The 25146-nt window shown below is 35.3% G+C and overlaps 1 protein-coding gene across 1 annotated transcript in view; it reads left to right on the top strand.

Moving 5' to 3' along the window:
- The window catches only part of LOC111049694 (alpha-L-iduronidase), a 110856-nt gene extending 85993 nt beyond the window's left edge, over window positions 1-24863 (top strand). Inside the window, exons 6-7 of the mRNA XM_039426989.1 lie at window positions 24345-24463; window positions 24582-24863. Of these exons, the coding sequence (XP_039282923.1) occupies window positions 24345-24463; window positions 24582-24725 (263 nt within the window). The 3' untranslated portion in view covers window positions 24726-24863. The remainder of the gene's footprint in view (window positions 1-24344; window positions 24464-24581) is intronic.
- The last annotated feature ends 283 nt before the right edge of the window (window positions 24864-25146 follow it).

Here is a 25146-nt window from a genome sequence, read left to right as displayed (position 1 = left end):
ACGTGTTTTTGTGTTTTCCTTGTAAAGCTATTTCTTATATCAGTTCCAAGCAAATCAGCATCTTCAACATCATTTACATCATCATTATTTGTTGGTACAATAAAACTTTCAAAATCAGCAAATGCAATGTATTTATTTTTCAAAGTGTACAAATAATTGCTAAACTTCAAAATTTCACCCTGTTTAGGCAGTATTGTTTTTTGTATAGCAAATGTTGAGCACAAATCCATGTGCTTGTCCAAATTTGCTTTTCCGTCACAATTTGCTTGTCTATTAGTTGTGAATTTATTGAAACAAAATGGGCAAATAAACACTTGTCCATTATGTGATGACAAGTGGTGGCTCAGTAGTCGTGACCACTTATACCCTTTATACCATTATACCCTTGATGTGTGTTTATCAGAACATAGTGCCATTTTTTCGGTGTTGTATCATTTGACAAGAGTAAAAGATTTATTTTGTGTTAGCGTTGTCTATAAATTGAACAAAGGTATGGGAAAAACTTATTGTTACTTGAATCATAGGCAATCACTGTGATTGATATGTTCACATTTTGTAATTCAAATTTTTCAATGTCATGCACTGTGATAGGAAACTTCATACCGGTCAAATTTAGTGTGTTTTCAAATTGTTTAAGATAATCAACAGTCATACTGCTACGTCTAAAATGAAAATAGCTAAGTACGCTCCATAGAAAACATTTGCTATCGTTTCTGTTCTGTACATTTATAATGGCTTTTTTTGCTTTTATAAAAGCAGGTATTTCAATATATGTGCTATTTCCGCCAGTTAAAGGATTATAATGAATAATATTTTAATCAAGGGAAATAATTCTAACAACATTCCATCCACTAACGTATCTTAGAAATTTGTCAAGTGTCGATTCTATTTTTTCTACACCTCTAATAAACTGATCTTGCAACTCATCTAAATGTTCATCAACATTAACTGACACAGATGTAAAACTATAGAATCATGCATTTGTTGTAGTTTCAATAATTTCCTGTTGATTGTTATCACATTTAATTTTTTCAATAAAACATTTGTTACAAAATACCATTCAATATTTCCGTCAAAATGTTCACTTTCTTCAACAATTAGTTCAATTAGTTTAGGTTTCAAAATTTGCAGTAATGTTTGAACAACATCAATAAATATTTTTCTAAATAAAAGACTATATCGTATTGCGCTCGAATTCATGCTGGTTATTCTTTCAATTGTATAATCCATTTATTACTTGAAATAGTAGTAGTAGTAATAATAAGAAATTTCTCACCGCTTGAAAGTTGTTTGTGGATCGATGTTTACTTTATCGCTGTTTTCGTTGTCGCTGGCTTCGTCCTTTGCAGCACACGTGTTGCTGCACAAAATTGCAGGTGCATCCAGTCCCTGCTCACTAGACCAACTACTGGTCAATGGTTTCTGTAACTGCACCCCCTCCTCAGCTGGCGTGAAGATTCGTCGTCCTGTTCCAACACCATGTTTTTGATACCAACGCCTCTGGTCTAATCGACCATGAATTGGTTTTGGTGTTGGGCAAAAAAGTTTTGCTGGCGGTGAAGTGCAGTCAGCCGTCTCATCGCCTTCATAGTCCATTATCTCCTCCACCAACACCTCCTCCTCCTCCTCCAGTCTGGAAACAACAAACAAATAGAATGAAATGTGTGTGTGTGTGTGTGTGTAAATGTATACATTTGCAATCATACTGAATGAACAGATAAAATTTACTTGCACAAATATTTATGGTTTAGAGCAAGGCAATATAATCTTCACAATATAACTTTAAGCATGTCAATGTAATTGCTTGCTGCTTTTTCACAAATATTTTCAGTTTGTAAAAACAATCGATAATTAGATAAAATATTTTTTACTTACGTGAAGGTTGATGCTGCTGCAGCAGCTGCTGCTGCTGTTTCTGGCGATTGCTGTGAATCCATTAGCACACACACACACACACACACACACACACACACACACACACACACACACACACACACACACACAATGATTTTTGCAACAAATGTAATTGAGTCACATCAAACAAATGCAAGCAAAAGCATGGCAGACAACGCTTTTATATTGCCACTACTCAAACACACAACATATTGATTGCAATTATAATATGCACAATAACTTTCTCACAGCTGTTACTTTGACAGATGTTGATTCCGTTACAGTTCTTTGCAACAAAATTTGCAAGGTGCAAACAACTTAGCCGTTATTTTTCCTCAAGCTGATAAAGCATCTGTACTAAAATTTTGCATACAACATATGCATCAAACAGATATACTTTTTTGTTATTCTTGCCTTCTATATTCATCAAGTGGATAATATATAATCGCGAAAATCTGCTACCCTTCTATCAGTATCAGTTCAGCAGCAGCAGCAGCAGCAGCTATGAATCGTGAAACTTCAACAAACACTCCTGCACCAATCAGCACTGGCGCCGCTGAAATCAATGTAAGTTCCATACAAGTTTTGTTTGATATTGTTAAGCAAACTAATCAGTCTTCTTCTACACATAAAATAGTTTTCTTTGCTAGCACTGTCAATAGTCTTCTTCTACAAACTAAACTCTACTGTTATATAAATACTAAAACACTTTGTTGCTGCTGTTAACATTCTTCTTCTTCTTCTTCTTCTTCTTCTTCTTCTTCTTCTTCTTCTTCTTCTTCTTCTTCTTCTTCTTCTTCTTCTTCTTCTTCTTCTTCTTCTTCTTCTTCTTCTTCTTCTTCTTCTTCTTCTTCTTCTTCTTCTTCCTCTTCTTCTTCTTCTTTACTCATTGTTCTTTTTTTCACAAATTCACAATTTGGCAATGATTGTATATGAAGATTAAACAATTGGTATTGATTGATCGATATGTCTGCCCACATATGACATGCACTGCAAATAAGACCAAATCCATTCAAATTTGAAAAATCAATTCCATAGTAAAAACCGTCAGTTGCAAGCTGTTTGAAATTTTTCGGCAAACAATCTATTTTCATAAATGAATTTTCACATTCATATTGCACATCATAATCTGGTTTTTTCTGAAAAGTTGTTGTTCTAATATTGCCGACAAGAAAATTATTTATGAAACCGCATTTGGGTGACCATTTTTTGTGCTCAAAAATAACATAATCAGTGTCTTCCCAATTTTCCAAAACTACATTTCAAAATACACATTTTGTTCTGTGGTTCACTTTTAAAAAATAGAAACCTGCTTCTGCTAGATGATTGGGTTTAGGATACTGGTGTGGCCAAATCATTTTATTACCATCAAAAAATGAGTCAAGCCTATCTATTTCTTTAAAGTAATTCACCACTTTTTTCTCATCTGTATCATCATCATCATCCATACAATGAATACAACGCTTTTTTGCTTGCGGCAACATTTTTAGTCAGCAACTGAAAAAGAAAAATAATAAAATATTATTATTATGTGTTTTGTTTGTTTTTCAGTTGGCTCAAGAAGAATGAACTGAGGATGGCGCGATGGCGATGCTGGAGCAAGAGTTGCACTCAATTACTTCGACAGCTTCACCTGACCTATTTGATGATGATGATTCAATTTTACTTTATATCAGTGAGGATGCATTCAATCATCAACAAGGTCAGGCGATCCCATCATCATCATCATCATCTCCAGCCACATCGTTCGCGGCGCCCTCACCACTGCCAGTCTCCCCCCAGCCAGCATTCCCCCCTGCCCGCCCAGGCCCAGCCCGTCCAGCATACCAACCAGCCCAAGCAGTGCTGCCTCCCCCCGCCGCCACCGCACCATCAACCAGCAGACATCAACCATATGCATGCGTAGCTGCTGCACGGCAGGAAGAGTTAAATTTCACAGCTTTAGATAGGTTGTGCAACCAACCCCATCATCGCACAATTGCACTCAAACATTTTTCAGAATTGTTAGAATATCCTGTTATAGGGGTGCGAATTGTGCGCTCCTATAATCAGGATTTTGTAATTATTAGAGTTGTAAATGTGGGATGACAGGCGAATGAGGATGACAAAATTGAAACCTTCCTGCCGCGGAAATTTGCAGCGGCAATTACGCGTGCAAATGTTCATTCATTTAATAATTCATGTCTAAATTTAATCATGTCAGTCAAACATGTTCCAGGTCGACACTCTGTTGTTAAATTGTTACAGCGTGAGCTGTAACAATTTAACTACATTTAAAAATATTTGTAAATTTTAAAAAAATTTGTAAATTTAAAAATTTTTTGTAAATAAATATATATATATGTTGAACATTGTTGTTAACTTACCTTGCGTGCGTGTCTGCCAACGTGCAACCTTGTGTGCGTAACAACAACTGATGTGCAATCATTGTTGTACTTGTCTATTTATAGTCAAAGGTTAATGACCACAGTCACGCACAGTGAATACACGCAAACTTAGTTTGTCAGTAGCTGTTGCAGCAGCAGCAATGAAGACAGGTTATGAAATGAAAATAATTATTGTTACATTCATAATATACACAATTAGTATGATATTACTTTTTACACTGTGTAGTAGTAGATTATTAGTACAGTAGATTATTAGTATTAGTAGATTATTAGTATGTCAATTAGTACATTGCACAGTAATCAAACAGTAAAAGACAGCAGCAGCAGTACTGCCAATTTAACCGTTTATAGAGCACATATATCATCTTATATAAGACTATGTGTTCAATCTAAAATAAATTATAAAACTACGAAATTATTTGATGATGGACTAGACAGGTGGTATGCTTATATGAATGATCAACGACAGGTAATATGTGATTTTTTCAACAATTATACATCATTGAACAGTTGTATTAACATAAACCCAGCGTCAGGTGATAGTATATCAAATTTTCTGCTAATAACAACATTTCAACTTTGTAATATATTTGAGGTGGGTGACGGTCAACTGAATTTCCTATTTAGTATTAATTCAACATTGCTATTGAATGGATGGTAGCAAGAAAATCAATGCATTATCGTCGAGCACGACGATGAGGTGCTGGTATTTTATCAAAACTTAGTGGATTCGCCTCAACCGCCCTTAAAAAAATTGTCAACAACTTACCAATTGAATTGCATATCCCCCCAACTATCGCTTTTGTGGCCCGGGCACAAAGTTAGATAAAAGATTAAAGAGGGGGATAAAGGAATTAATTCATTAGATGAAGCATGTAAAGTGCATGATATAGCGTACGCACAGCATAGTGATAACAAGACATGAGCAGTGGCCGATCATCATTTGGCTGACTCTGCATGGGCTGTTTTCAAAAATCTAAACACTGGTTTATCTGAAAAGGCAGCTGCATATCTAGTTACAAATTTGATTAAAGCGAAAGCTGCATTTGGTGGTGGCCGCGGCCGCAAAGGAAAACAGAAAACATTAGGTTGGAAAAATAATTCATCACTACAAGAGCAAAGAAGTGCACATTTACGACAAAAAGCAATCAAACAATTAAGTAAACACATACCTGGTCAAGGTTTTTATTTAAGACCATATACACTTTTGAGTGGTGGTGGTGGTGGTAGAATCATCCGAAGTCCAAGCAGACAAAAGATTGAGGAGAAAAATGCAACAAAGAAGAAAAGGACAACAAGGAAGAAAACATGAAGATAAAAGGACCACTGTCAAATTATGATCTACAAGATTGGGCTGATATTTTAGATATTAAATTACGTGGAATTTATATGATTGATACACTGCCAAAAAGAATTAATTTCAGTGAAAAAGCAATTATAAACTTGGACTCGATTATGAACAGTGGAACACATTGGGTGGCTTATAAAAAACATGCACATAGAGTTTATTATTTTGATCCAATTGGTAATTTACAGCCACCTGTTCAATTAATAGACTATTTCAAACAACAGCCAAATGTGGAAATTTATTTCAATTATGATCAATATTACAAAAACTAAATAGTAATGTATGCAGTCATTCTTGTCTTTTATTCCTTGCAGATGTGTTTAGTCAGTTGTAGAAGTGTGTTAGAGAAGGTGGTGGTAGTGGTGGTAACACACAACGGTTGTAATAACATTATCAAACAGTAGTAGCTGTTTAATTGAAGTACTACCCACTGTATTAGAGCTTGATACACGCTATGAATATGAAATTGGTTTGATTAATTTATGGACATATAATAGTGTACCGAATATAATCAAAAATGTCAACTCATCTTTTAAGTATGGTGATAAATTGTTTGATTTGGATACAGGTTCCTATGAAATTGATTGTATAATAAGTGAAATAAAGAGAAAATTAAATGTTGATAGTTCAAATCTCATTCTACAGGGAAATAATATGACAATGCTATGTGAATTAAAAGTGGATAAAGATGTTGATTTAACAATGAGCACTTCACTAGCTGATATACTTGGTTTTGATAGAGAAATTCTAGTAGCAAATAAATGGCATTATTCTAAACGATTAGTGTGCATCAAAAATATAACATCGTTCCAGATTAGTTGTAATCTAGCATGTGGTAGTTATTGAAATGGAGAAGAGGTTCATACAATTTTTGAATTTCTTCCAAAGGTTGCACCTGATTTTCTAATAAATGAATCGCCAAATCCAATTATTTACTTTCCATTGAACACACATAGAATTCAATCTATTGTAATTCAGATAGTTGATCAGAATGGTAAACTAGTTGATTTCTGCGGCGATAGTATAACAATAACAGTTCACATTAGATGGAAGGAGTGAGAGAGAGAGAGAGAGGAAAGATGAATGCTAGGTGTGTTAGAACGATGTGTGTGTGTGTGCATTAGTTGTGTGTGAACAACACAAGCGAGAGAGAGAATGGGTTTCATTATTTATAACCTAGCACCAGGTGCAAGTAGGTCTGCTAGTCGTCAGCCGCCGCCACTTAGTACTTATCAGTCTGTGAAACTGATAACACATAATCGAGCAAGGTTTTTAGAAAAGCTTGGTTTTAAAGTAAATTGGAAATATGTCATTAACACATGCAGCTGCAATTAGCGACATACTAAATGTTGAACAAGATATACACTATTATTCAGATATAACAAAATTTGATTATCACACTCATGCTCCATATGGTAATTTGAAATTTCATAATAATGACAAGATTCACATATAAAAATCATCACACGATCTTATTTCTTTAGTTGCAAAATCTTTTCTTATTGTTGAAGGAAACATTACATGTAAAAAGCCAGGTAAAGAAAAAGAAGACCCGCACGTTGATGCACAATATATGCTCAACTCAAATGCAGTAGCACATATGTTTAATGAGATACGATTTGAATTGGCAGGTACAGTTGTTGCGAAGAGTCGTCTAGTGGGTATTACTTCATCTATAAAAGCATATTTAGTGAAAAAACAAATCGATAAAAATACATATGAGCTAGCAGGATTCAATAAGGAAGGATTAACACTTAGTAATAATAGCTTTGCATTTTGTGTGCCATTAAAATTACTTCTACCATTTTTTGAGGATTTTCAACACATGATTTTGAATATGAGACAGGAGCTTGTACTATTGAGATCGGCAACAGATGTTAATTGTATTAAATATTCTAATGCTACAACAATGTCATTGGAAATAACAAAACTGCTTTGGAAAGTATCTTATATTCATGTAGATGATCATTTGAGATTGAAATTTCTAAAAATTGTCGATCAGGATAGGCCGTTGAAAATTGCGTTCAGAAAATGGGATATTCATGAATACCCGCAATTACCCAGTTCAACTTCAACTGTTTGGACGATAAAGATGGCATCAAAGGCTGACACACCACGATTTGTAATATTAGCATTTCAGACCAACAGGAAAAATGTAATGTCAAAGACAATGTCCAATTTTGATTTGTGCAAATTGCATGATGTTAAACTTTTCTTAAATAGTGAATATTTACTGTATGATCGACTAAATGGAAACAAACAACTTTTGTACAAAATGTTTTTAGATTTTGCTCCTAGCTATTTTAATTTAGGAATTCATACCGAGCATGGTACAGATGTAGATTATAAAACTTTTACTGATAACTGTGCAATAGTTGTACTCGATTGTTCACATCAAGCTGATCATTCGTCAACAGACATTCGATTGGAAATGGAATTTGCAGAAAATATACCAAATTCAACGACTGCATATTGTATTTTCATAAGTGACAAATTAGTGGAATATAAACCATTAAGCGCATTAGTTCGCGAAGTTCAGTAATTTGACACAAGAGTGTGTGTTTTATGAACAGAGGAGGAGGGGGGTATATATAAGTGCGTGTTTGAACAGTAATTATATCAGTTGCGATGAGTAGCTTAGATATTCCTCAACCGCCATCATCATTATGCAAACAGAGAGAAAGGAGAATAGTGCAGCAGCATCAAACAATTTGCAAAATTCTGATTATACATGTGAAAATAATAGAATGGAAAGTATGAAGCATTGTAATCTATACACAAAACAGCGAAGACGCAAGTATGCACGACAAGGATTCTATTGTGATGGAAAAAACGTTCCATGTGTTTATTGTGGATTTGATGTGAATTCGCATAGAGCAAGAGAATGCAGTCTAGCCTGTAGCGAAGGTGGAGGGGGACGGCGGAAACAAATAAATTTCACTGTTCTTGTACCGCTCATTTAGATGTGGAGAAGCAGCAGCAGAGTATAATGAATCCTCAAACTTGGTCTTATGCACCAGTATGCTTGGAAATAAAACTACAAGAGTATATTGAATGGTATGAAATGTGTGAAAAAGCAATACATTCTGCTGAAGAGGAAAATAGTAAAAGTATTGCTAGACAATTGAAATCAATATTTTTAAATTTGGTGAATGTTAGTGATATTAGTGATTATTTAGCTTATTATAGACCATTTAGATTGAGTGTAGACAAACTGATAAAAATTGAAGAAGAAATATTGTTATTGTTACGTGAGACTGGAAGTGTGGAAGAAGAAGGGGAGCTAGTAGAAAGTGAGAGCATAGAGGAAGGAATGTGTAAATGAGTAGCAGGTGGAGCAGTGAACATGGAAGGGGTGAGCAGCAGGCGAAGCGGCAGCTGTTGGCTGAACGCTCAGTCATCAACCGACAACAGCTTAGTTCAGTCACACATAAGTGCGCGCAACGAGAATCATGGATTATCAACAGCAGAGTAACAGTGGAAATGATCGACATTTCAGTATGAAATCTTTCAATTATATTTCAAAAACAGAATATCTGATGGTCTCACTTAAAGAACTTGTGCACGATTCATGGTACCGTGTTGTACATGCTAGATTGGTGAGAACACAACAAGGACAACGTATCATCATGAGGTTATACGATCTTGACAGCAATGGTGACTATTATTGTGAAGTTTACTTACCTGAGCAAACACTTGATGATTTCAACAAATAAAAACTCTATCTGAAGTGTTTACAGCGAGAAGGTAAATTGCCTCTTGTTCTTTTAGAAGGAGAAAGGAATATATGAATAAAAAATAAATAAATAAAGAATAAAAAAAAAAACCTATTCCAATTTGTGCAATAGGCCTAATGTTGATTAACACTTTGTAAAGAATAACTATAGTAGTATGTAGAATAGATTATCACTATATACAACCTATTATAGAAATTCAATTGATGTTTTTCAATATGGGGATAGCCCATTAAAAAAAGTGCCACCATTCCTTTTACAGCATAGTGTGAGGAAAATAACATCTTATATTTCGACAAAAATATGAAATGTAATTTTTTTTCATTCTTCCTGTGGTGGAGGAAAAAAAGGAGACTAATGTTATAGAATCGTCTAACTGTAGAAATTTGTACAAAGTTATAATGGGAAAGCAAGCTAGTAGTAGTAGTAGTTGCGAGTTTTGCCCACCAGTAGTAGTAGTTGTGAGTTTTGCGCACCAGTAGTTGAAATTGTGTGTTTTGCCCACCAGTAGTAGTAGTTATGAGTTTTGCCCAGTTGAAATTGCAAAAATTTCTATCTGAAATATCTGAGATTTTAAATATCTGAGATATCTGAGATTTTAAATATCTGAGATATCTAAGATTTAATATATATGAATGTTGGGTTGGCAAGCCTGCTGCTGGCCCAAGCAGGTTGTGCACCTGCTGCTGGTCAACAAAGAAGGGGGACAAGCCTTCCTATTGGTGGGGGGCGTGACAGGTGCACCTGCTGGTCAACAAAGAAGGGGGGCAAGTCTTCCTATTGGTGGGGCGTGACAGGTGCACCTGGTCAACAAAGAAGGGGAACAAGCCTTCCTATTGGTGGGGCCTATTGGTGGGGGGGTCTATTGGTGCCTTCCTATTGGTGGGGGTGGGGGGTCTATTGGTGGGGTGTGCCTTCCTATTGGTGGGAGGCCTGACTCATGGGCAGGTGGGCCGCCATTTTGCACCTGGTGGGAGACAAAATGGCCGACACAGGGAAATCTGCCATTTTGGACACTCCCCCTTGCTTCCTATTGGTGGGGGGAGGGGCCTTGGTGGGGGGCAAAATGGCTGACACTAGGGCTGGGGGGTGGAGGGGGGGTGTGGTGGGGGGAAATCTGCCATTTTGGCCATGCCCTCTCGCTTCCTACTGGTTGGGGCGTGGCCAAAATGGCCGACACTAGAACTGTGGGGAGGGGGCAAGGTTTTAGGCCACGCCCCTCGTCTCCTATTGGTCTTGTGCAGAACTCTCAAATCTACACTACTGATAGGATTTGAACCAAACTAACGAGTTGTGACTGAAACCAAGAATAGCCAACTTATTCAGAAGGACTGTATGATCAACAGTATCGAATGCTTTAGAAAAATCAAATGGGGTGAGGATGGTGCATTTTCTTTGGTCCATAGCTAACCTCATATCATCAGTGACACGAAGCAGAGCTGTCCCAGTTGAATGGAATTTTCTAAAGCCTGATTGAAAGCTATGAAGCTTACTATTGTTGTCTAGAAATTTTACAACTTGAGCATGAATGAGTCTTTCCAGCACTTTGGACAATGCAGGTAAAATACTGATTGGTCTAGAATCCTCAACTTTATTGAGTGATGGAACTTTATTTAGAGGGCGAACCAGAGCAAACTTCCAGTTTTCAGGGAAAATGCCTTCTTCAAGTGACTTGTTGAAAATGTATGTAATGGTTGGTAAAACAGCAAATAACATCTTCTTGATAAATTTAATAGGAATTTTGTCTACACCCGTAGCATTACTATGAATATGCTGAATTGCTCTGAAAGTGTCTTCTTCTGAGATTGGATGGGAATGAAATTGATCAGTAATTGGTAAATCTAAGTTTGTAACCTGCTCTTCAAGATCATCGATATGATTAGCAAAACTTCGTCGCATTGGTTAGAGTGTGAAACGAAATGGTCATTTATATTGTTCAATGGTAAGTCTATTTGTGGATTCGATTTCTATTTGCCAAGCCCGAATTCTTTTATTCCCTGCCAAAGTGATTTAGAGTCTTGTCTATTGTTTGTCATAAACGAATTCAAGTACGTAATCTTTGAGTTCCGTAATTCCTGTTTAACTCTATTTCTAAGGCTCCTATACTCTATCAAACTGTCCAAGTCAAATGTCTTTTTAAATTTTCTATGTGCTTTGTCTCTACGTCCCATCATCTCAAGTATGTCTTCAGTCATCCACGGTACTCGTCGTTTTCTATTAATCCTCCTTGTCACATAAGGTGCATGTTTGTCATACAAAGTCAAAGTCCAATTCTCGAAAGTCTTGACCATGTCATCAACTGAGGGTAACGCTTCAATTTGATGCCATGGAGTCTGAGCCACATCAGTCAGGAAGGCGGCTTCATCAAAGTTTTAGAAGTCTCTATAAGTGATAATTTTCTGTTCTGGCTTAGGTATCTTATGGGAAAGTACACAGTAGATCAAATCATGTCCAGATATAGCTGGGACTGGGATTTGGCCTGCTTGAACAACCTCGTTAGGATCACTAACAATGAGAAGGTGAATGAGTGGGTCAGATACATTAGTATGATGAGTTGGATCGAGAGGTAAAATAGTCATGTTTAGGCATTGGAAAATAGTAGTCAGTTGAAAGTAGTCAAAGTTACGATTTGTCATGTTCAAGTCAGTGTTCATATCCCCCATAACTAGTATACGGCTATAACAAGGCATAAGAGAAAGCAAGGCATTTTCGAAATCTGTAAAATGACCTATTTTTGGTGGGTGATAACAGATACCAACGAGTAATTTATCAGTACTAGATAAGGATAATTCAAGTAGCATAAACTCTGGTCTGGAACAATACTCTTGTTTAGATGTGATTAAAACTTTTGTTTTGATATCATCTTTCACATAAATTGCTACACCCCCACAAGCTTTATTTAATCTATCATTCTGGAAAAGATTATGCAACATGGTAATGCAACAAAATTTGATGAAATACTAGGCTTCAAAAATGATTCGGAAATTCCAATTATATTGAAGTCCTGAAAACGGAAGATTGCTCTGAGTTCATCAATGTGGAAGCTGAGGGATTGGACGTTAAGGTGAGCAGCCTTGAAAAGTTTTTTGGAAGAGTGGAGCTTATTTGCTAGAAACATACCTGCGTCATTATTACTATTATTGAAATAATCATACCTACTTGAGGGCGAGCGAGCTGACATGTCAGTGAGAGGCATCATGGAAGCAGCAGACCAATCGTGAACCAACCTCAGAACGACACATGACGGGGAAAATGGGGATGAAACTGATAAAACTTAACCTAAATGAAAAAGTCTCTTGATTCGAGTGCATCCTGTATGCCTTGACATGTCAGGCTCATTGATGGCTCAAAAACATATCCAGACAAGTGATATGGCCATTTCTACACTTGCCGATGACTTCTTGTAGATGAAGTAGGCCTATTATTATAATTGAATCTCATATAACTTAATAATATTCATTCTATTGTCATTTAAACTGAATTTGGAACAACTCTGTTGTGGGATGGTTGCAATATTTATTATCAGCATTAAAAATACTAAAGATTTACACAAACAAACATTTTATTTGGTATAGGACATGTTCATCGTCCATTACTGACTTTTCGCATTCTATGGTAACTGTAGGAAAAATTTAATGTGCAATACGTGCACAAAGTTTCTTTGCTGCACTCAAGAAACCATCATTCCGCCTGCGGCTCGTGTGTAAACGTTTCTTTTGGTGCAGCAAAGTGGCACTTTGCGCACTAGTTGCACAAATAACTATTTCAAAGTTTACATATAGAAATGATTAAATATAATGCGATATTCTATTATTATTGTCACCTGCAAAATGTATATCCTAGTGTTAAAATTGAAGCAAATTTTTATAAAGAACGGGGACAAGAATTCCATAGCATTGAAACAGCTAGCTAATTCAATATTATACTGCACTAAAAATTCAGATTATGTTCATTGTCAATAGTTTATTTATAGGCCTAACACATTTCAATTTTAGGCGTAACTTTAGGTCTAGTGCCATTATAACTGTCATCAAATTTTTGGTTGGGATCGATTTTGTATGTTATTTTGATCACAAAAATTAAATGGTGGTTAGTATTGTTTTCAAAATAAACTAACCCCCTAACCTACCCTTTTACTTTTGAAAAACCAATAAACGGAATGGTTGGTAGCACTGGCTGCCTTGACTGGTTGATTGTATTTGTGTCTCCAAGTTTATCTCTTTTCAAGTATTTTCAATAGTTTTCCATTACTTAGAAATAGTTTTTCGAATACATACAGTGGTTGTCTTCAAGATTAGTGTCAAATCGTGAGTAAAAACCTGGAAATTGAACTTTTTGAGGTCAAAATTGTTTTCTAACCTACCTGAAAGCAATGGAGAAAGACGGTATTTGATGCATTTAATCTTGCTTAATAAACTTTGACCACCCTGCTTTAAACGTAAAGATTTGAAATTTCTCTCATAGAACTGTCACTAATAAGAAACAAACTTCTGAATTGGGACTACACAGAGGAGTGCTCAATCCTCTGCGGTTCCCCGTTTCATCTAGAACTTCAACCGTTGCACGGTTGCTTAGCTGTTGTAGCAACTAGTGGTCACTACTCACTACTTATCGGCAGCATTGATCAATGGTATTGTTGTTGATCTGAGCAGCGTATCATCAACGGAGTCATCCTCTGTGAAATTCTCACCCTTGCTGTTATCTCGGCGTTGAGTGGAGCCTTTTGATAGATCTATGTGTACCGGTATCTTCTTATCTCAGAAAACCCGACTCTTCTTCACAAATTGAATCTACGAATTGTTGACAAGGCTGAGACTATCATTATCATCATTACTGATTTCTATTGTTTTCTTTCAGGGTTGAACACTTTTGAATTAGAACCTTAACTATATCTGGTGAATATAAGTATCGGTTTGTTTATTATTCATTGATTGCCGTTTATTGAGTTTTTTATATCATACAGTTATACAGTTTTTGAGTTTCGCTGTCATCAACTTCATTATCTTAAGATTATATAATTGAATATCATAACAGGTGTAATTGAGACTATCTCCATTGATAATAGCCTTCCACATTAATTATTCATTCAACACAGTATATAACTCTAGACTGGTAATAGTTCTAGTAGACTGGTAATTATTAGTTCTATTTTTTTTCTTATGATTTGGTAAGTAAGATGAGTAATTTTTCTCTTGGTGTCACCAGTCAGGGCAACCCAAAACTAGTGTATAAAAAGTACTCTTTTAGGAAATCAACACCAACTGCATTGGGTGATATTAGATGGCGGTGTCTTAATAAAAAATGTAAAGCATCTCTCAAAACAAATGGGTCCGTATCCAGAGTTATTGAGCCTCCTATCTCTCATAATCATTCTGCTCCAGATTGTAATGTGGATCTAAGTAACAATGAGTTAGATTACTCTGTCGCATGCTCGACTCCGATTATTGATAAGGAAGAAAGAGTATTTCCTTCTGAGTTGGATACTGACTATAGTAGTAAGAAGATTGTGAGTGTGGGAGCTAATGAAATCAACTACACCCCTAATGTCGAGCAGTGTTCTGAGAATGACTGTGTCGCTAATCACTCCTTTTCGCTAATAGGAAGCACAGGTTTAAATATTGTAAATACAGAAAGGTGCTCCTCACCTAAATGCGTTGAGAATTCCAAATTTTCCTGCTCCACAAATATAAATAGGCTTGAGAGGGAGAATAGTACACTAAAAAGTGAAATTAAAAAGTTAAGATCTGAATGGGACGCGGCAATACAAAGATCGATTGACAACGATATAAAATTAATGAGCTTTATAGATAAATCTGTTGTCGATTGTGGATCTCAAACAGAGAGTAAAAATCCAGGTGAGGTGTCGTTTGTTGATCGCGGAATTCAGACTGAGATCAATGAATACGTAATTGATTATGGAACTCAGACTGAACCGAGTATCGAAGACTTGCCAACTACAACTATTGAGAAACAATATGATTTTCAAAGCATTGCCACGCAAACGGAATCATGCTACAATCTGTCAACAAAGAAATGTAAGCCTGACTGCGATGGGTTGGATATAATACATCTCCGAGGAAATACAATAAAAATATTAAATGAGAATAACAATCTCCTCCACACAGAAATTGAAGACTTGGGGAATGAATTAAGATCCAAATTTGACAAAACTAACTCCTTATTGCAAGAAATTGATGAGCTAAAAGAGACTGTATGCGGTCTAAAAAATAAAATCAAAGAAATGAATTCCATAAAAAATTCAAGAGTAGCCTAACTTCTGAGCCTCCTTTCCCGCAGGTATTGAAAAATAAGAATCAAAAATCCTCAAACACTAAAAGCTATAATCACGCAACACAGGGTATTATAAAACTATTTGCTGACAGCCATGGCAGAAGATTGAGCGATTTAATTTCAAGTAAATCTAGCTGTCGTCTCTCTAGTATTCTAAAGCCTGTAGCTAAATTCTCCAAAGTGACTTCGGAGTGTGTGAATGAAGGTGAAAATCTATCTCACAATGACATGATGGTAATAATGGGCGGTACAAATGATATTGATATCATTTACACACGGTATAATGATCTACTGAGCTCGATAAATAGTCTTCTCCCAAAGCTGACATGTACTAGAATCCTACTTGCAAATATTCCACATAGGCACGACCTCCCTTCGAACTCACATATCAATAATCTCATATGTGACACCAATAGTATGATCGAATCAATTTCCAGTGAATTCAGTAACGTTGAAATATTGGATATGAACAATTTGGGAAGAAGATTTCACACCCTACATGGGTTACATTTGAACACAATAGGAAAGAACATTATCGCAGACAGAATCATTGAAACATTTCGAAGAGTCAAACTTTCACACTCATGCCAGCCCTGTAATTTTATAAAAGTTTCTCCATTGGCTAGTCAAGAAACAAAAGACAAATCATGTACCGACCACATAGTATCTAGTCCAGCCACTTTAGTATCTCGTTCGGTTTCCGCTGAATTGAACTCATCACTTGGCTATGTAGATGCTTCTAGAAGGTGTGGAGAAAATGTCTCATTGACTGATTTAAACGAATAAATAACGACAAGGCTCAAGAGAGAGCTCCTTTTTCTCGATGTGACATGAATATCTGCCTACTTAATATCAGATCACTTAGAAACAAGCTTGGTCAATTGGAGGCTGTCCTTAACTCGAAACCTGCTGACGTAGTTTGTCTAAATGAGCATTGGCTCTGTAAAGAAGAAGTTGACTATTATGTGCCTGAAAGTTTTGAGCTAGCCAATTTTTATGCAAGGCAATCTCCATATGGTGGTTCATCTATATTTGTGAAAATAGGAATACCATTCAAATGTATTGACATCTCACAATTTTGCCTAGACAGTATTTGCGAGGCATCGGCTGTTAGATTGACTCAGTCCAACCTGGTTATCCTGTGCATTTATCGTTCACCGGAATCAAATCTTAAAGCTTTCGTAGAAAAACTAGAGAATCTTCTTGCGCATCTCAATGGAAAACATCTCAAAAAGAATGATTGGCTTGCTTTAGCTGGTGACCTGAATGTGAATCTTTTAGATGATGAAAGAAGAGAAATTTCAGAGGTTCTGGGAGTGTTAAGATCATTTAATCTGTACAGTACAAACAAAAGTCCAACCCGCTTCAATGCATGTCTGGACAGCATCCACACGAACATCCCCTCTGACTCTCAACAGGTGTCCTTACTGCTGCAAGATATTATTTCCGACCATGCAGGAGTCTGGCTGAAGATTAGAATGAATGAATTACAAAGAGATGGACCATATAAAAAAAGTCAAGGTACATTTGTGAGATTGATGAACGAGGAAAAAATTAGTAATTTCAAAGAGTGCTTATCACAAATTAACTGGTCTGGACTATATAGCATAGAGGATGCGAATTTCTCCTCCACAACTTTTGTTGCTGTATTGTCTTCGTTATTCAATGAAATATGCCCGCTCATATATGAAAAACCAAAAAAACTAAATAATAAGTACAGCCCTAGCTCTAATAAATGGTTCAATGCTGAATTGAAAGCCATGCGTGATTATTTACTCCTATTGTATGACAAGTGGAAATTCACTGATGACATAGATGACAAATTGAGATTTTCGAATTATAAGAAAGAATACAATAAACAAATTAAAATAACGAAAAAATAAGAAAATGATAACTTGATTAAATTGGCTAAAAATAGATATAGAATGGCTTGGAAGATTGTCAAAAAAGAGTCTGGGGCCATCAAACCAAGTAATGAAATTTTAATAACTCCCAATGATCTCAATGATTATTTTGTCTATGTGTCTTTGACAGTAAAATCTTCTCAATGTAGAGCAGGCTTGGAAAATGGAGAAGTGCAACATTCTGACCTATTGGTGAACTTTCGTAAGCCTATTCCTACCTCAGGTTTCAAATGGAAATTAGTCAATTGTAAACAGGTAAAGCAGGTTATGGCCAATCTCAGCCTCTCGAAAAGTGAAGATGTTTTTGGTCTCTCTAATTTCACAATAAAAGCAGTTAGTGACAGTCTGATAGATCCAATGACTTTCATAATAAACAAAGTGCTCAAAGACGGTGTTTTTCCTAAATGTTTCAAATACACAAATGTCACTCCAATTTTTAAGAAGGGTGACTCGAGTAAACCAGAGAATTTCAGACCCATAGCTATTGTCCCTATTCTTGGGAAAGTTATTGAATCATGTCTTGCCTTGCAATTATACGAATACTTTGTAAATAATGACTTATTGTATGAACATCAACATGGCTTTCATCCCAAACACAGTACTGTCATGGCTATTGAGAAAATTGTTGATTTTGTCCTCCAAAACTTTGAGAATAAAAACATGGTAGCAGCAACCTTAATTGATCTCACCAAAGCTTTCGATTGTACACCCTTTGATATTCTTTATGACAAGCTCTTCTTCTATGGAGTGAGAGAGAATGACCTGAAGCTGATAAAATCATACCTGTCTGATCGGAGGCAAAGGGTTGTTATTAATGGTAAATGTTCTGGCTTTAGAGATGTTGTGGCAGGTGTCCCACAAGGTTCTATTTTGGGCCCTCTTCTTTTTCTTATTTTTGTTAATGACCTGTATTGTAATGTTCAAATGTTGTCTGTTTTATATGCCGATGACACGACATTAATATCCTCTGACCAGAATTATGAAAAAGTTAAATCTAAGCTGTTGGGAGCCCTTAACTCTGCAAAGTTGTGGTTTGAATCAAATAATCTAGTCATTAATGAGAGTAAGACTGAATATATATGCTTCTCCCTTAGGGGTCCCCCTGAGGATTCTAATGTCAAGAATAATGTCAAACTGTTGGGAATTACATTGGAGAGAAGATTGGGTTGGGAGCCTCATAACTTGAGTTTGTGCATGAGACTCTCCAGAGTTGTTTTTCTTTTAAGGAGACTCAAGTTATCTTTGAATGCTGAATCTTTGTTACTTGTGTATTATGGACTTTTCCAATCCCTCATCTCCTATGGAATTCGTCTATGGGGCAACTCTTGTCATGCAACAAAGGTTTTTATTTGGCAAAAAAAGGCAGTGAGAGTATTGAATAACTTGAAGAACAGAGAGTCTTGTAAAGAGAGTTTTCGAAGTCTGAAAATTCTAACGTTCCCTTCTCTCTTTATTCTTCATACCTTGCTATATGTTAAAATGATTATAGAATCTTTTCCGCGTCTGGGAGCCAATCATTCTCACTCCACCCGACGTGGCAATGATCTATCACTGCCTCAAATAAGACTTTCCAAGACAATAAATAGCCATATTTTTCAACAAGCCAAAATTTATAACAATCTTTCTTTAGAAATTAGAGAGCTGCCAATCTATGAATTCAAACAAATTTTAAAAAATAAATTGACAGAGAGTGCATACTATTCGGTAGATGAGTATTTTCAGTCTACAATATTATGAATGCTCATGATGCAACATTTACCTTTTATTTTTTGGTAAAACTGAATAACTTATTACTATGAATTGTAGTTTGTTCCTAAGACTAAGACAAAAAAATAAGACAAATTGTTATTGTAATATCTTCTTATTAATAAGTTTTATCGTTTTTAATAAGTCTTATTATTTTGTCTTAGTCTTAGGAACAAACTACAATTCATAGTAATAAGTTATTCAGTTTTACCAAAAAATAAAAGGTAAATGTTGCATCATGAGCATTCATAATATTGTAGACTGAAAATACTCATCTACCGAATAGTATGCACTCTCTGTCAATTTATTTTTTAAAATTTGTTTGAGTTCATGGATTGGCAGCTCTCTAATTTCTAAAGAAAGATTGTTATAAATTTTGGCTTGTTGAAAAATATGGCTATTTCTTGTCTTGGAAAGCCTTACAATATATTGTATTGTCTTGTAATATCTTATTGTATTGTCATATATTATACGATTTCTTTTATCATATGCTTAATTTTATATCACAATTTATCTTTTATTTCACAAGTGTTATATTATTGTTATTATTTTTTGACTTGCTCATACAATGTAAAGTTGTTCTGGCAATAAAGAATCTTGAATCTTGAATCTGAAAACATAACTCAACCTGATCCCTAACCAGTGTAATTGTAGGTCCATTGAAAAGAGGTGTGTGAAAAGTCTTAAACAATGTAAGGTTAGTAAAACTAAATTATTTTTTTAAATCTATGAGTGGCCGCCGTTTAATTTGTTGTAATTTTGTGGTCAAAATAACATAGGTACTTTATCGATTGTAATAAAAAATTTGATGACAGGTAATATATAATTGCATTAGAACTGGACTTAAGACTAATTTCATAGCTGATAGCTTCAGATAACCTATACTTTCAGATGTAAAAATTGTTTCCAAGCATTACCAGATTCTTCTTCAGTAATTGAAACATATTCAATCATTGATTCAGTAAGAATTTTATAGATATTATCACTGAAAACACTTGCTGGTCATAAATAAAATATATTAAACACTACTTACTTCACAAAGTCTTGAAGTAGGAGTTGGTTTCCACTTATCTCTTCGGCAATTTTGAACCCAAATTGCTTGTCTATTATTGTCGCTCTGAAATCTAAACAAGCGGTAGCCCTTAGAAGAGCTATTTGAACAATTTGGTGCTGAACAGCACAACATTATTAAATTTTATACTATTTACTAAATGCTGTAAATCGTTCACACGCCTATTATAATGGATGCTTTTTGACTGAGAATGACGAACCAAAATGGCGGCTGAGAATACCTGGTTTTTACAGTGCCCTAGTTGTAACAATTATCAGCTGGCCGACTCCAGTTCGCGCGTTTCAGATTTGAATTGCAGATTAAAAATATTTGTTGGCTGGTATTTTGAATAGAATAAAATATTTAAAAATGTGTATTCATTTTTATCGTCTACTGATATTAAGTATGTTATATCATACAAGCATATATTCCATTAGTTTATCAAATTTCTGGTTGAGGTATTTAATTCAGTTGGCTCAATTACAAACAACTCTATTATGTTTCCTCTTTTGAGCTTCGAGCTTCCAACCTATTTCCAATGTAAGTTTTCAAAATAGAGATGCTTCCCATGTTACTTTTTCTCCCTAGGGAGTTTTTTTGTTTTACAGTCCCGAGGGCGAAAAAGGCACACTTTAGTATTAGCCTATGTTTCAGGGAGTCAGGGAGTAAAGTAAGTACTTTAGACAGTAGGTGGAGGAAAAATAAATGTAGGTATTGAATTTACTTTTTTAGTAAAGTGCAATTTGCTTTTTTATTTACATCAAAATATATTTGAAACAAAATATTGTGACTTTTGAGAACTAGAATGATACCTAGTAGTCCAGTAAAGGAAAGGCTATAGAGGGAAAAGTTGGTAAGTAAGTCTGTAAAAGTTTAAGTCTGTTTTGGGTAGTAAGGAGGTAAACATATCAAAAGTCCCCACTCCTACCCCCTGTGCTAAGGGGGTGAGGGTGGTTTAAAGGTACCATTTTTTGGTTTCTCGCATAAAACTCTAAAACTATGTATCCTAAGGACTTGACTGTCATATAACAAATTAATGCTCACATAATTTCCTACAATATTCATCCTATAACTTTTTTTATAACTCCTCCAGTTTTCGAGATATCCGCTCTTGAAGGTGTTACATTTTTGAAAAAACCACGTTTGCACCAATTTTTTTTCTATTTTTGCTCTTATAACTTTTTAAAAATCGATCGGGAAAATCCATATTGATTATGAACTTATAGAGCATTAAATTCTCTTCAACTTGATGTATGATTTCACACTTTTACGAATTTTCCTACACCTTTTGCAGCAGCTTTAGTGTTGAGTGTGGAGTCTCTATTTTTGTAACAATAGACCATTTGACAGAATAATTTGGAGGGAATGTTTTAAACAAAATTTTAGACTTTGCAGCTTTGCAGCAGTAGGAGAACATATCAAAAGTCTCCATTCCTAACTCATGTGCTAAGAGGATGAGGGTGGTTTAAAAGTTGCATTTTCAGCATTTTGCTTCCACGATCATATCTTGAGAACAATGCGTTGAACCGACATAGCTAACCATTCAAGAATGAAGCTTGATAAACTCTCTACACTTTTTGTTCAGTGGAATTTTGTGATATTCCCAACTGTTCCCGACATATTCGCTCTTGAAGGAGTGTAATTGTTAAAATGTCAGGTTTTTATCCAATGTTTTACTCTTTCAGGGCTTATAACTCTCCAACAATGCATCATAAGAACTGATGCTTATCGTAGGTTTGTAGAGCATTGAATTCTCTTCGAAATGATGTATTATTCCACTATTCCAAGTTTTCCTTTCATTGTTATAGCAGCTTCAATGTAAGGGGTGAAATTTTCATTGCTACAACAATATTGATCGTTTGACAATGACATTTGAAGGGGGTGTCTGTGACACAATTTTTGACTTTGCAGCTTGATTTGGACTAGTTAGTAGGTGAACATAGCGAAAGTGCGCATCTTTATCCCCTCTGTTGAAGGTGTGGAACCACTGAGTAGACACTTGTTGCAGCAATGGAAATTTCACCCCCTACATTGAAGCTTCTATATCAATGGAAGGAGAGCTTGGAATATTTAAATAATACATCATTTCAAAGATAATTCAATGCTCTACAAACCTACGATAAGCATCAGATTTTATGATGCATTGTTGGAGAGTCATAAGCCCTGAAAGAGCAAAACATTGGATAAAAACCTGACATTTTAACAATTGCAAACCTTCAAGAGCAAATATCTCGGGAACTGTTGGTAATATCACAAAATGCTACTGAACAAAAAGTGTAGAGAATTCATCAAGCTTCATTTTTGAATGGTTAGTTATGTCGGTTGAACAACGTATTGTTCTCAAGCTACGTGCGTGGAAGCAAATCGCTGAAAAATGCAACTTTTAAACCACCCTCATCCCATTAGCACGTGAGTTAGGAATGAGGACTTTTGATATTATGTTCTCCTACCAACTAGTCTCAACATAGCTGCAAAGTCTGAAATTTTGTTTAAAACATTCCCTTCAAATTCTTTTGTCAATTTATTGGTCTATTGTTCTCTAGAGTAACTTGACAAATAAAAATGATTCAATGGATAAATAGAATAAATCCAATTTAGTTAGCTTTTTAAATTCTGATACTTTTGAAAATCAAGTTTTGAACGAAGCTTAAATGGCTTAATAGAAATATCGGGGCACCGAGCTTCGCTCGTTATTTTTATTTATTGATAAACAGAACACAATTCTCCAAAATGATCGTGTTTATATTTTACAGCTGGCTATACGTTAGTTTATGAATTTCGGGGATGTGATATTTTGATTTTCCACAGAATCATTTTTACTTTCCTTGCCCTATATTACCATAGGTAAGGAAAGTATTGCTTTCCAAAGAAAATTAAGGTACCATAATTTCATGTTTTCTATACGTTTCAAGGTCCACTGAGTCCAAAAACATGATTTTTGGATATATTGGTCTGTATGAGTGTGTGTGTGTGTGTGTGTGTGTGTGTGTATGAGTGTATGTGCGTCTGTGTACACGATATCTCATCTCCCAATTAACGGAATGTCTTGAATTTGAAACTTAAGGTCCTTACACTATAAGGATCCGACACGAACAATTTCAATCAGATGCAATTCAAGATGTCGGCTAAAATGGCAAAAATATAGTCAAAAACAGGATTTTTCGCGATTTTCTCGAAAACGGCTCCAACGATTTTGATAAAATTTATACCTAAAATAGTCATTGATAAACAACTTCCACAAATCCCATATCTGTAAAAATTCCAGGAGCTCCGCCCCATCTATGCAAAGTTTGATTTTAGATTCTCAATTATCAGGCTTCAGATAAAATTTAAACAAAAAATTCCAAATAGAAAAGATTGAGCATGAAAATCTCTTCAATTAATGTGCAGTAACATTTTCACCTAAAATTGAAAATAAGATCGAAATTCGAGAAAATGTTATTATTTCAATCGCAAACTGTTGGCAACTGTTGATTCTATTAAACCATTCATTATGAAGAGATAGCAGACCTCGTGTCTCCAGCGTTATAGTCCTGTCACCAGCTGGCTTAGATCTTTGCATAGTAGACTTGAGATGCGCGGGAACACTAGCGTCAGGTGATCAATGTTCATAACGGCAAGGAAAGTAGTGTGAGTGCGCCACACCAGATTTTTTACTATCCACTGACGACTAAAGTTTCAGCTTTTACAGTCAAGGATGAATTATCCTCTAAATGTCGTTCATCGAGTTCTCCCAAGGATGAGATCTAGTGCAATCGAATTTTTATATCATAAACCTACTATGTTCCAAATTTCGAGAAAATCGTTAAGAGCTGTTTTCGAGATCCGTTGAACATAAATAACCATATAACCAGGTATGAAAATAACCAGATATACAGAAACTGCTCGCTTAATATAATAGGATATTTCCAAATACTTGGCTGTATCGGCAAGTTCTATTACAGCTAGTATATTATACTTGTTTATCGAATAATTATTGCACATTTACAGGAAAATATGCAGTATATAAATTGGAAAATAGTGAGGCACATCCAAGTGCTGTCTGGTCAGAGGCTGGCTGTCCTGTTTATCCAGACTCCGAGCTGAGAAGCAGAATGAGAAAAACACAGGTAATTAAGTAAACAATTGATTAATTCAAAAAATCGAAATATATGGATATTGAACAGTGTATGTTATATTGCATCATATTTTTCACGACTGCTGGATTGTTTTATCTTTACTTTGTAGGGTACCCATCTTTCTACCCTTGGAAGCTTCTCTCGAATTCGTTCGTTGGATTTGAAAGTTCAAGTATCAATGCCGAGTATCACTCTTATAAACATCTGCGAAGATGGTGGCGTGAATGCAGCTTTATATAAGGTAATTTTATAATAATAACAAACAATCAACTATCAGTAGTTTATACTGATAGTTGTATTCAAAGAGAAATAACCCGTGCCTTTTTCGATTTATGCAAATTGAACATAAATGGATGGTTTTTATTAAAGTAACTCTATAACCATACAATCAATAGTAATTTTATTGTATTTTTACTTTCCTTGCCCTATTACCATAGGTAAGGAAAGTATTGCTTTCCGAAAAAAATTAAGGTACCCCAATTTCTAAATTTCTATACGTTTCAAGGTCCCCTGAGTCCAAAAAAGTGGTTTTTGGGTATTGGTCTGTATGTGTGTATGTGTGTGTGTGTGTGTGTGTGTGTGTATGTTGTCAAAAACACGGTTTTTCGCGATTTTCTCTAAAACGGCTCCAACGATTTTGATCAAATTTATACCCAAAATAGTTATTGATAAGC

Source organism: Nilaparvata lugens, chromosome 4, assembly GCF_014356525.2.
Source record: "Nilaparvata lugens isolate BPH chromosome 4, ASM1435652v1, whole genome shotgun sequence".
In the NCBI taxonomy this organism is placed as follows: domain Eukaryota; kingdom Metazoa; phylum Arthropoda; class Insecta; order Hemiptera; family Delphacidae; genus Nilaparvata; species Nilaparvata lugens.
This window is presented reverse-complemented; position numbering and strand designations above follow the sequence as displayed.